This window comes from Nakaseomyces glabratus, chromosome M, assembly GCF_010111755.1.
Source record: "Nakaseomyces glabratus chromosome M, complete sequence".
NCBI classification, from domain to species: Eukaryota; Fungi; Ascomycota; class Saccharomycetes; order Saccharomycetales; family Saccharomycetaceae; genus Nakaseomyces; species Nakaseomyces glabratus.
In genome coordinates this window covers 1,135,677-1,148,256 of record NC_088963.1, presented here as the reverse complement: position 1 = coordinate 1,148,256, position 12,580 = coordinate 1,135,677, and the positions used below count along the sequence as shown (strand labels likewise).

At 42.1% G+C, this 12,580-nt stretch overlaps 7 protein-coding genes across 7 annotated transcripts; 4 read left to right on the top strand and 3 right to left on the bottom strand.

The window, feature by feature from the left end:
- Window positions 1-229: 229 nt before the first annotated feature.
- Window positions 230-1,033, top strand: APC9 (anaphase promoting complex subunit 9; the record flags this gene model as incomplete). Its single annotated transcript, XM_449842.1, has 1 exon — window positions 230-1,033. One exon carries the CDS (start codon window positions 230-232, stop codon window positions 1,031-1,033), a length of 804 nt encoding a protein of 267 aa, XP_449842.1.
- A 184-nt stretch (window positions 1,034-1,217) lies between these two features.
- ERG27 (3-keto-steroid reductase) lies at window positions 1,218-2,264 on the bottom strand (the record flags this gene model as incomplete). The annotated part of the gene is made up of 1 exon (XM_449841.1): window positions 1,218-2,264. The coding sequence occupies one exon, from the start codon at window positions 2,262-2,264 to the stop codon at window positions 1,218-1,220; it is 1,047 nt and encodes a 348-aa protein (XP_449841.1).
- A 407-nt stretch (window positions 2,265-2,671) lies between these two features.
- ARO1 (pentafunctional protein ARO1p) lies at window positions 2,672-7,411 on the bottom strand (the record flags this gene model as incomplete). Its single annotated transcript, XM_449840.1, has 1 exon — window positions 2,672-7,411. One exon carries the CDS (start codon window positions 7,409-7,411, stop codon window positions 2,672-2,674), a length of 4,740 nt encoding a protein of 1,579 aa, XP_449840.1.
- Window positions 7,412-7,650: 239 nt separating this feature from the next.
- On the bottom strand, window positions 7,651-7,918 carry MIM2 (Mim2p; the record flags this gene model as incomplete). The annotated part of the gene is made up of 2 exons (XM_065626655.1): window positions 7,651-7,723; window positions 7,785-7,918. The coding sequence occupies 2 exons, from the start codon at window positions 7,916-7,918 to the stop codon at window positions 7,651-7,653; spliced, it is 207 nt and encodes a 68-aa protein (XP_065482727.1).
- Window positions 7,919-8,054: 136 nt separating this feature from the next.
- ICT1 (lysophosphatidic acid acyltransferase ICT1) lies at window positions 8,055-9,215 on the top strand (the record flags this gene model as incomplete). Its single annotated transcript, XM_449839.1, has 1 exon — window positions 8,055-9,215. The coding sequence occupies one exon, from the start codon at window positions 8,055-8,057 to the stop codon at window positions 9,213-9,215; it is 1,161 nt and encodes a 386-aa protein (XP_449839.1).
- Window positions 9,216-9,433: 218 nt separating this feature from the next.
- On the top strand, window positions 9,434-11,161 carry CHA4 (Cha4p; the record flags this gene model as incomplete). Its single annotated transcript, XM_449838.1, has 1 exon — window positions 9,434-11,161. The coding sequence occupies one exon, from the start codon at window positions 9,434-9,436 to the stop codon at window positions 11,159-11,161; it is 1,728 nt and encodes a 575-aa protein (XP_449838.1).
- A 358-nt stretch (window positions 11,162-11,519) lies between these two features.
- On the top strand, window positions 11,520-12,575 carry HRT3 (SCF ubiquitin ligase complex subunit HRT3; the record flags this gene model as incomplete). The annotated part of the gene is made up of 1 exon (XM_449837.1): window positions 11,520-12,575. One exon carries the CDS (start codon window positions 11,520-11,522, stop codon window positions 12,573-12,575), a length of 1,056 nt encoding a protein of 351 aa, XP_449837.1.
- Window positions 12,576-12,580: the final 5 nt, after the last annotated feature.

Genomic DNA, 12,580 nt, shown 5'->3' with positions numbered 1-12,580 from the left:
CTTAATACTTCCTAAACACCGACATCAACCTGCAAACACTCCAGTGATTGGACTCCATTACCTTCAATATATCGATATCATAATGTACGACACATAATAAGACCCAAACTTTTGTGATTCAAATCAGTGAGCTCATCGCGAGTATTTATAGAGAGGTCATTGTCACTATTAGCAACCTTGAGCGACCAGTGAGCTGGCCTCTATACGATTCAATCAAGCCAGAAACATTATGTCTCGAAATATTGGCTCTAACAGGAAATCCGGGCAGCGGTCCTTCCAGCTGCCGACGTTGCCTCCATGGCAGACACCAAAATTCAAGGTAGCCAACAATGCCACGCCATTGAAAAGACCAGTTAGAAGCATACGATCTCCAGGAATTAGGATCTCTCATGGGAATACCATCCATGTACCTAAGCGTAACATTGGAAGAGTCTCAAAGAAACCCTCAATAAATATACAGGAGTATGACTATTCCCCGTTCTTTAACAGAAAGGCAATTAGAGAGAGTCAGATCAAAAGTTTACTTGAGTGTGAGCGAGCTGCCCACTGTTTAGTTTTTCATAAGGACTGTCATATTAATATCGATGAGTTTAGGCCAGATGTAGACATATACTGTGGTGAATTTGATGACTACTCCATCGAGAACCTTGATCCACCGCATCAGGAAAGTACAATTGACTCGGCTCTTAACGAACGGCAGAGAGGTGTTCTTCAGCATACATTACCCAACTATACTGGAAATAGTATTGTTAACAAACTGAGAAATGGGGGTTCTGCTCTTGGAATTCAGGATCCGTCAAGAAATACTGAGCTCATAGAGCTAAGTAAATTCTGGAGTCAGGATTCTTTGGCATACTCTTTGAGAACCGAGGACGCACATAACCTTTTCCAAATTCTGAGACTAGAGAAGGATTATATTAGACTTTCGCGAGAAGAATTAAATCAAAGTCCAAAGAATGCTGGACATATTTTGGATGATGATGTTACTAAACACACACAACAGATTAGGCATATACTGAGAATGGATATATAGTATTAGTAAAGTTATGCAAACCCTAAAGAATAAAAATAATGCATTATTGATTTATCAAGATAATATACTGCGTGTTTCAATGACACTAAAAATATGTCTTATTCACAAATGTTATTCCAGCTAAGCTATTTTACCAGTTTCAACCACCGAAACAAAGGCCAACATTCCACAAAATATGATACCTTTAAATTGGAATTCTTGAGTTCGTTATTTGGTCTTTTAACTTGTCATCCCATTCTAATTTCTTCTTCTCAATGTATGCAAGAACGTCACTTGATCCGGTCTTATCGATGTCTGTAGTTTCAATATACTCCATACCATCTCTTGAACTTGCAGATCCATACTTAACTTCTTGGTGTTCAAAATGTGGATTTATTAGAGTGGCAACGTATACTGGAGCATTAGCTGCTTTGTAACCGTCAATGTTGTGCCATTTGGATCCAAGTAGTCTGGCCAAATAGAACAAGAACAACATACCAAAAGTGGTGAAGAAGTTCAAGTACTTGGCGAATGAATAACTGGTGAAAATACCGGGTTGAACCACGTACTGGTGAATACCTTGAGATTTCATTTGCTTATAAGTGGCCAAATGTAATAAGTCTACAACTCTCTTAGAACCTTCATAAGTAACATCTGATTTGATCATTTCGATATCCTGTAGAGATAAGTGTTTTGGGTCAGCCATAATACTGGAAATCCAAACCACAGTAGCTTTCCCCTTCGACAATTGAGGTAGAATTTTCTGGATCAAATAATATGGTCCAAATACATTGGCCTGAAAGACCAGTCCCATTTCATCCTTTGATTTGACACCCACTAGCTGTTTCCTATAAGTGGGGTTGGTAACAGCTTCAAGTGGATCAGATAGCACCTGCTTTACAGCACCAATCCAGTCAATACCATCATAGACACCCTGTGCAGCATTCACAAAGAAGTAATTGATGCTCTCGTATTTCTGGTTCAAGTCATAGTACGCGTTCAAAACACTCACCATGTTGGTGAAATCCACAAGTAAATAGTCAAAATCCACAGAGCATGGATCCTCCTGAGTTGCAACAAACTTCTTGATCAACTCAACAACCTCTCTTACACGAGGCAACGTCCTCGAAGTGACCACAAGGGTCAATCTGACGTCAGCAGACTGTCTTTCGATTAATCTATAAGCAATGTTCAACCCAAGGTTACTATTGGCACCAGTGATAACGGCTACTTTCCTGGTCTTGGATGTCATAATGATTGTTAATATCCTGTTTATTACCTGATATTGAAGTTGTAGCAGTTGATTTCATGAAATGGATACCAAATTTATAAGAGTTGGAAGAATTAAAGAACCAAACTGCGATGAGCTTTTAAGAGAACAATGCGTCGTTTAGCTTTTATCAGGTGATATCACCGATAAAACTAAACTGGATATGATGGATACAGTGAGTCGGTATTAATAATCATTTCGATTCTAATGGTACGTTATATATATATTCTATAACATGTACATAAATTATAAATAATCAGCATAAAGAAAACTCGTATACATCATAGCAATAATAGAGTGAGACAGCCCAGTTATTGTGCCAAGTCAATCAAAAAGAATTGAAGCTCATACCTTTTACGGGGACTTGCAACAGGGACCATAAATTCAAATCATATCTCGGTTACTGCATCGTAGATAGCCTTGAATGGGGCTCTACAGTTATTCCAGGTCTCGAACTGTGCAACACCTTGGTGAACCAACATTTGGGCACCTGGGACAACTCTCCACTGATATTTGTCCTTAGCCAGCTTCATCACTGGCGTCACACTTGGCTTGTATGCAGCTTCCACCAAAGTTGATACAAAATGAGTGTGAGAAGATTTTAATAGTAGTCTTTCCAGCAAGCTCTCTAGCTTTGCATCTAATGGTTTATCAGCTGGTACACAGTTCACTGCAACGCCGATAGTTTCATTTACAGCTTCTGCCTCTTCAGCTTCCTTGATTGGAACTATGTTGTACTCTTCAGGGAAAAATTTCACAAGTTCTTCTAACTTTTCGGTTGTCCTATTAACAATGAATATCTTCTGGCAGCCAAGCTTATGTAGGGCAAAGATTGCGGCTCTGGAGGTACCACCAGCACCAACAACCAAACCAGATAAGCCTGAGACAGACTCAGGAACACCGTTTGAAACAAGAGAGTTACGAATGCCCAGCCAATCAGTGTTGTCACCTTTGAATTTAGAATTACCTAATGGAATGACAGTGTTCACAGCACCAATTACCTTAGCAGACTCCGTTAATTCATCCATATACTTGATAATGTCCAATTTTAGAGGAATAGTTACAGCCAAACCACCTAGGTTAGCTTTGTTATCTAGTAAGTGCTTCTTAACTTCTTCAGCCGAGGTAGTTTCGAATTTATCGAAATGATGTGGTAGGCCCAACACTGAGTAGCCAGTGTTGTGAAGAACAGGTGACCTAGAATGGCCAATTGGGCTACCAACAACAAAGAAATCCTTCTTAGTGATACCACCCATTTCTGTGTAGATACGGTTGATCTCAGCAACAGTTAGTTGGCCAGGAGCAGCAACTTCTGAAAGATGTTCTGAGGTCACAGGAGTCAAAATTGTATTTAAAACACGAGAGACACGACCATGTGCTCCCATATTGATGGCAATTAATGGTTTAGTTGTATGTGAGTCCCTGAATCTCTCTAACATTAAATTGTCTTCGAAGCTTTTGGCCATTCCAACAAATTTAACAATATCAACATCCATGGCAAGAGCTTGATTGTACCTGTTCTCCCATTCGGAGTGATCCCATGGGTAGGCACTAGCAAAGTCATGGTGAGAGCCAATAATTTTCGTATTTCTCTTCATGTTCAAAACTTTGTATTGAATACCAATTGGCAAAGTTAGTTCCAAATCAATGTAATCAACACCAACCTTCAAAGCAGTTATCAGTAGCTTTTGAAGGGTTTCATAGTCCTCATCAGGGAACTTACCACCTTGCTTTTTGGTTCTAACAGTAAAGATAATTGGCAGGCCATCAGTTGAAGCTCTGAGAATAGAAATTTGCTTACTAACGAAGTCTTCGTCCATATTGGATAAGTGATCTACTCTAACTTCTACAGCATCGCAACCGTATGTAATCGCTTTTAATGAATTTGTATATTCAGTCAAATTTTCAAATGTCAAACAAACAAATGCTGATCTTCTTGTAGGGATATCTACAGTCGTTACACCTGTGATAGTTCTAATGAATTTGGTGAATGCCCTCCTTAGATTTTGGAATTCTACTTCAGAGTTACAATGTGGGGCGAAGAACGAGAAGTTTGAGCAATCCTTGTACCAAGATTCCCTTCTATTCCAAACTTCTCTGATCTCTTCCACATATGCAGGCCTGGTAGGATCCTTTTGAAGAAACATAATAGTCTCTTCGATATCTCTGTGCAGATGAAGTACATAACCACCGCTCTTGGAAAATGATTTCAATATACGTCTAGATTCAGAACTTTCAACTAAGCCGCCACCACTTGAAAAAACGTAACCTGCATCGCCATAGTTTTCAATAACCTCTTTGAAAATTCTAGCTTCCTCTTCACGGAACTTTTCCCAGCCGTGTTGGCTAACGAAATCTTTTATCATTCCATGTCCATATCTTTCTTCAAATAGAGTATCTAGATCGACAAGTTTATAGCCCAGTGCTGCAGCACACCATCTGCTAATTGTAGTTTTACCAGCTGCTCTCATACCGATGATTACCACACTTTTCTTTGCGTTCTTCATCGAATTCAACTCAAGTGGTTCAGCACCATCTAGTTGAGCACCAAGCTCAGTATGTAAAACATCCCACCAGCCAGGCCAAGTCTTACCGGTACAGTGTCTTTCTAGAATACGGACAGGTGTTGGGTTACTTGAATTTGGTTGTTCTGAGTTGACCATGCCAGCTAGTAGAGAGAAACTCATAGCAACACGGTGATCATCATAGGTACAGACACCAACAGCTTCGTTACCAATGCTTGGTACTTTCAAGTCATTGATAGAATGTAAGCCATGAACTTGAATACCATCTGGTAATTCGTTAGTTCTTACACCAAACTTAGCCAATTGTGTACACATTGCCTCAATTCTGTTACATTCCTTTACCCTCTGGTTAGCAATACCTTCAATGGTAGTTGTGTTCTTCGATGTAGGGTCATTGTCGTGAGCTACTGCAGCTACAACACAGGCTGTTAGGAACGCGTCAGTCATAGGCTCCATATCAACATGCTTTAATGGTTTCAAGTGGCCAACTGGAGGACCAGTAACGGTTGTTGATGTGGCTGTTTGAGTAACAGAACAGCCCATTGGTTGTAGAACGTCAGTGGCAAATCTAGCATCACCTTGCAGAGAAGCAGAACCAATATTTGGAACAGTCACTGTAGTACCAGTCAATGCAGCGAAAGCCAATGGATATGTAGCGCTTGATGCATCACTCTCAATAACATATTCTGCTGGATTAACGTAATGGCCCTTTGGAATAATGTAAGTGTATTCTTCAGTAGTTGATTTTTCAACCTTAATACCGAATTTTTCCATCATCTTGATAGTCATCTCAACATATAAGATTGAAATTGGTTTACCACCAACAAGAGCTAAAGTAACAGGGTTTTCAGCATATGGGGCACACATTAGAATGGATGAAACATATTGAGATGAAACAGTTGCAGCAAGCTCAATTCTACCACCTTTAAAGACAGAGTCAGTATGTACTTTCAACGGTAGACAGCCTTCATTTTTTACATAATCGATTTTAATACCATTGTTACGTAGAGAATCAACCAATGGACCGATTGGACGTTGTTGCATTCTAGCATTACCTGTTAATATAACATGGTCTTTTTGTGAAGTGGAGTTTACTAGTGCAGCAACAGATGTCAAAAAACGAGAGGCAGTACCAGCATTACCCAAGTAAAGATCGTTTTCACAAGCTACCAAGGTACTACCACCTTGGCCCTCTAGAACAACAGTTTCACCATTGTCTTCCCAGGAAATGTTGGCTCCCTTTAGTTCTTGAACAGCTGTCAGCATGTGTTTAGTATCATCAGAATGCAGTAAGTTCTTGATTCTACAGGTACCTTTACCTAGGGCAGCCAAAACCAGCGCTCTATTAGAGATAGACTTAGAACCTGGTGGGGTGACAGTCTTGTTCTGATCTCTGGGGATGTTGTTGAAAGGATAAACCAAGGTTTCATCTGTTAGCACAAATCTCAAATCCTCATCAGATACTACATGGGCAGACTTACCATAACATTTACCAATTGTCTCAAGCAATACCACCTTCTTTTTAGAACCATCATTCTTCTTGTCAATACTCATCTTCTTCAGTAAAGTATCTAGAGGGGTCTTTTTGTTTAGTGTTAGTTCTCTGAACCATTTTTCATCCTTGGACACTGGCAAGCCGTATGCGACCAGAATCTTCGACAATCTTGCAACCTGGGTAGCGGAAAGAATACCCAAGTAACGTGATAATTCCGCTTCCTTAACCATACCAATCGATACACATTCACCATGTAGAGCTTGTGGTGTTAGGATAGCTTCGTAAGCATGGCCAATTGAGTGGCCGAAGTTCAGCAGGTTTCTCAAGCTTGATTCACGCTCATCTGATGAGACCACTTCTGCTTTAACTTTGATACTCTCTAGAACCAGCTTGAAGATGTGTTCCTTTATAGATTCAATGTCAGTGTCGTATAGTTGGAATCCTTCCTTCTCTGAGATTTTTGGGGTGTTGACAACGTGCAAAAACTCGTCTGCGTGGGTCTCCAATCTTTGGAATTCGTCGGCGTTCCAGATACACGCCGTCTTGATGACCTCTGCCATACCGTTAATAAATTCTCTCTTTGGCAAGCTCTGCAGCCACTTGATGTCCACTAGAACAAACTCAGGCTGCCAGAACGCACCGATGAAGTTCTTACCCAACGGGGTGTCGACCGCAGTCTTACCACCAATGGATGAATCGACCATCGCCAGCAGAGAGGTGGGAACTTGCACGACACGCACACCACGCATGAAGGTGGCAGCGACATACCCGATCATATCGCCGATGATACCACCACCGACAGCCACGATCACAGTGTCACGGGTGCAGCCTTCGCTCAGCAGGTAGTCCTCGATCTGCTCCTTGGTGGCCCTAGTCTTGTTAGCCTCACCGGGCTTCACCACATACCGCAGCAACCGCGACCCAGCAGGCAATTGCGCTTCAAAATCACTCAAAAGCTCCTGGAAGTATGGCACACGCCCAACATTGCTGTCATTGATAACCACATAGGTCGACGACTTCAGCCCCACAATCGTCTCCACAATGTGCGAACGCACACCGTAACCAACATGAATGGTCTCCCGCCCTAGAATAGGAACTTTGACCAGCATTTAATCTATAGTGTCTTGTCCTGGGGTCCTTGCTCACCTCCTGCCAGGCATCGCCATTGTCCTGCTTTTATACTCGTCCCGCAAATTTTCGCCAAAATTTTCAGTGAGTCATAAAATTTCTATGGTATTAGCTATAAATGGTACATGTAATGGAGCTCCAGCGGTGCATCGCTTGGGGAATAAGCCCAGGCTTGTGCCCTGTGTAGTTCCACATCCCTGTATGGTCTTTTCTCCCGCTTTCAGCACCTTTCAGCAGCTTTCAGCAGCTTTTCCAGCGGCCCTCTAGCAGATAATTGGAAACCAATAGGATGTCTATGTAAGTGTATATAAAGTGGCCAAGGCCTGCCCTCACCAGCCAGCAATGGCCCGCCACAGGCGCCAGGCCAGCTTGCGTCCCATGTACTTCCCCAGCAGCGGCAGCAGCACCCAGTTCAGCACTTCGTTCAGTTGCTCAACAGATTGCTCCCACTGCTCTTGCGCCTCCATCAACGCCTTGTAATCGTCCATACTTTCAACGCCACCCAATGAAGTCATATATAGCACAGACACAGTAGCTACTTCTGCTACATCCAGAAACTACATCCAGAAACCACAACTACAACTACCATTACTACAACAACTACAACTTATTCCTTTCTATGCAATGTGGTGCAAAGGCGATGACCTCGAGACTTTGCAATATAAGGTGATGGAGGAAGTGCCTGTCGAGGGCCAGCGGGCGGTGCTGCGGTGTGGGGTGAACCAGTGGTACTTCAGAGGCGGTGACCGGGTGGTGACTCCGACGCTGCTAGTGCATGGGTATGGAGCCTCTTCTATGGCGTACCACCGCTGTTTTGCGCCGCTGTCGAGGCACATACGGGACCTGTATGCTATAGACCTCCCGGCCAATGGGCTGAGCGAGGCACCGCCGCTGGTGGCAGAGGGTGAGGCGCCAAAGGCCAAGTTTAAGATCGAGGAGAACAAGTTCACCGTGGTGCAGGGCGCCAGACGTGCTGCCGAGCCGGTGACGGATGCCCAGGTGGATCAGGAGCTGATGCTGCGCACACACCGGGAGAAGAGGCGGTACTTGCAGCAGTACGAGGACTACTATGTGGAGAGCATCGAGCAGTGGCGAAAGGAGAACAACCTAGACAAGTTCAACCTTGTGGGCCACTCGTTTGGCGGGTACCTGTCCTACAAGTACGCCCTGAAGTACCCTGAGTCCGTGAACAAGCTCTGCCTGCTGTCACCGCTGGGTATGGAGCGCAACATACACTCGATAAATAACACGTTTGAGGAGAACGTGGTCTATGAACTGCAGGAGTCTGATCCTTCCTCATACCTGTACACTAGAAAGCGCAAGGCTCCAAAGTTCCTGTTCGAGAACCAGTTTAGCGTGCTCAGGTGGATGGGGCCAATAGGAGACAAGCTGTGTCTGTCCTTTATCAATTCCAGTTACGCCAAGGTACCCAGCCAGGCATACAAGGACTACTTGTTCGAGTCCTTCCTGGGCAAGAAGCATTTCGCCAAGCAGAACGTCCATGCTCTGAAGCACTTGTTCACACGCAGTCTGCTCGCAAGAGACCCCATCATGGACACCATAGACAAGTTGAAAGTGCCAGATGTATCTGTATTTTACGGTGACCACGACTGGATGAACAGCTACGCTGGTTATCTCATGGTCGAACGCTTGAAGAAGTTTAGAGTTGCCAGCACTTCAGGTGGCTCTGCCTCCTATTTGGAAGTACCTGACGCAGGACATAACCTGTTCCTAGATAACCCAGACTACTTCAGCAAGAAACTTGTCCAGTTTCTCAGCGAGTAAAGATATACACTATACAATACATACAACATAGAATTTTTATAACTACATGGACTACTCCATCTTGCCTTACTATGCGATAAACCCAGTTTCCTAGCTCATCGCATCGCACAAGCTCATCGCAAAAGTAGAAATAAGAGGTTATTTTGATGTAATGAGGGACAGTTGACCTAAGTAGAAGGTGAAAGTGGTTAATAGCAGTTGTTTGTGGGTTATTGACCATGTCTGGTGTACGCAAGTTGGCGTGTGAAGGTTGCAGGAAGCGCAGAAGGCGGTGCGATAAGAAGGTGCCATGTTCAAATTGCGTCAAGCACAAGATCGAGTGTGTTATGACCAATAATGATCTGAGGAGTAATAGAACTTCAGTAGCATATGTGCAGAGTCTTGAGAAGCGGGTTAAAGACTTGGAGATGCACATTACACAGATGCGTGGGACTGTTGACTCTGGGATCGATGAGGTGGAAAGTGTGGGCTCGCTGAATGCGTCTGATGGTTCCGTTGAGAACTTGAATAGCGGTGGTCTGAGTACAAATATCGGTATATATCCATCAAATTCGTTGTCATTGAAGAGACCCAGGCCACCTATAACTCAAACAAGCTCTCAGAGGCAGTTGTTAAACTTGAGCAAAAATCCAACCATTTTGAAAGGCTTATCGTTGTTCTTCAAATGGTTGTACCCTGGTCATTTTATGTTTATTCATAGAGAGACATTCCTTAATTCATTTTTTGGTGATTTTAACACAAAGAGTTATTACTGTTCTGAGGAGTTGGTGTATGCAATATTTGCTCTAGGTGCACAGATTGCTGACAGATCAGATGATGTAGCCAACATGGGTGCCGAGTACTACAGAAGATCAAAGAGTATGGTATTGACTAAGATATTTCAACTGAATGAAGATCTTAATGATGAATCCACATCGTCATCAAAACTAGCCATAATTCAAACTTTATTATGCTTAGCATTTTATGACATAGGCCATGGTGACAACCCAATGGCATGGTACTTATCTGGACTGGCTTTTAGAATATCATATGAAATAGGTTTACATTTGAACCCAGAAGCTTGGGCCCATGTTTACGAAGATGAGCTATCTGGGGTTGATATCGAGGTGCGTAGTAGAGTTTATTGGGGTTGTTATATTGCTGATCATTTGATTACGTTATTATTTGGAAGAACCACAATTTTAAAACTTTCGAACTCCACAGTGCCGGAGACTGACGAACTGCCTGAGATAGAGTCTGGTATTGAAGATTTTATATTTGATCCCAAATGCACTTTATCAATGGCCAAGCCTTTAAAGAACCTGATTGTGGTTTGTAGAATTACGGAGGTGTTCGCGCCGAAGATATTTGGCCAGTCGGAGTTTCCTATGCAGAGAAGAGAACACTTATCGAAGTTCAATTTAGAAATGTATAACTGGCGAAAAGACCTGCCAAAGGAACTCCGGTGGTCTAGATCCACGATAAAGAATATGCACGATTTTAACCCATCCAGGGCATACATATGGTTTCACTACTATCTTGTACTGATATCCTACAACAAGCCATTTTTGGAAGAACTTAAACTAAGTAGAGAGCTGATCACGGAGCACATAGATGAATTGTCTTTACTGTTGGAAGGTTGGGAAATAAAATTCGGTGGCTTTCAAACAACCAATTTGTACATGGTATACTGCGTGATCCTTTCATTACAATGCATGAAAACGGAAACCATAAGTAACAGGCATTACAAGCAATTCATGGCGTTCTTAAAATCGCCATCGTTAACATATGAGATAGCAAAGAAATTTGTCGATAACGACAACGAACCCGCAGGTACAGAGCCTCTGGACCTTTTATTAGGTACATTATCCAGCGGTACAGACTTGAAACTCGAATATAACTTGGATTTCACACTGCTAAATGAAATTGATCTGTTGATTGGCGGATCAAATGGTCCAATGCTATGATATCGAGTGACATACATACCCTTTGGTGAGCTTGTATTAGTGATCCAACTGAAGTCATCGCCTCTCATTTTTGCCCGAAAACGCAGTTTATACGGGATTTTCACTGGGATTTGAAAGAAAATATCACAATCAGCAACCTTTTGGCATAAAATGGGCAGATACCTAAAGCTCATCGCAGTTCTACTTACCAAACTGGACGGATACAGTGCTTAGAATAATAATATTAGAGCTGAAACCCTACCAAAGTGATTACAGTTGCATTACTGCATTGGTTTTCTAGTTAATTTACGTGCAGCTGTGGCTTATTTATTAATGTCCGATTTGACTATAGGGACCTGATTTACACTGAACTCAAAATATGGGAGGTCAGGATGCTGTGAGTTGTAACACCGAGGATACCAATCCTCGTGCGGATGAAGCTTTGCAGTTATGGGAACAAGGTGCTGCAAAAGAGCAGGCCGGATCTCTGATGGATGCCATCAATTTTTATAGAAAGGCATTGAAAGTTCATGATGGTGTCGAGAAACTGTATCGAAAGAAGTTACAGGAAGACTATATGCTGCAACAGAAACTAGAAGCTTTGAATTTAAATGATAAGAGCAATGATCATACTGAAAATACCAGCGATGTCAATGGTACAAGTGAGGAAGCAGGGCCTGTAGATCCATGTTGGATACTGGAAATGCTACCCGATGATATACTACTACAAATAATTAAGCAGGTAGTTTATATGTCAGGTGAATCATGGGTGAATTTATCAAAAACATGTGCATCTTTCAATAAGCTATGTTTTCATAATAGTTTGCCCTACCAAGCATTTGCCGATTATATTTATCCCAAGCAGGTGTATGACTCCGAGACTTTACAAATGAATAAAGTCACAGATATGAAATCTTTTACTAAAGAGATATGGGGTGATGATGCAAAGCAAATGATATGCAACAGGCCCTTCATAAAATACCATGGTATTTACATTAGTGTCGTTAATGTAGTACGGTATGGGGCAAATGATGAGGGTTCTTTGTCACTCATGAATCCCATTCATATACTGACGTATTATAGATACTTCAGATTTTATCCAGATGGTTCTTGTCTAAGACTGTTGACTACAGATGAACCGAGTTTTGTAGTTAAGCATTTCTCTAAGGAAACACCTATTAAAGATTCAGAGATTTGTAGGTGGTCATTAGGTTTCGATTATGATTTTGGACTTTTGCATATTACTAGAACATCGGATAAGTATGAGTTTCATGAAAAGTTTGTAATAAAAAATCAAGGAAGAAAAAAGCATCACCAATTAGCTTGGCTTTCTTCGGTTGTTATTGATAATGAAGGTGTGGAAATGGAAAATTCATTGAAAAATGAAAGAGCCTTTCATTTTTCAAGAGTGAAATCTTATGAAAACTCACTATAGTAGCT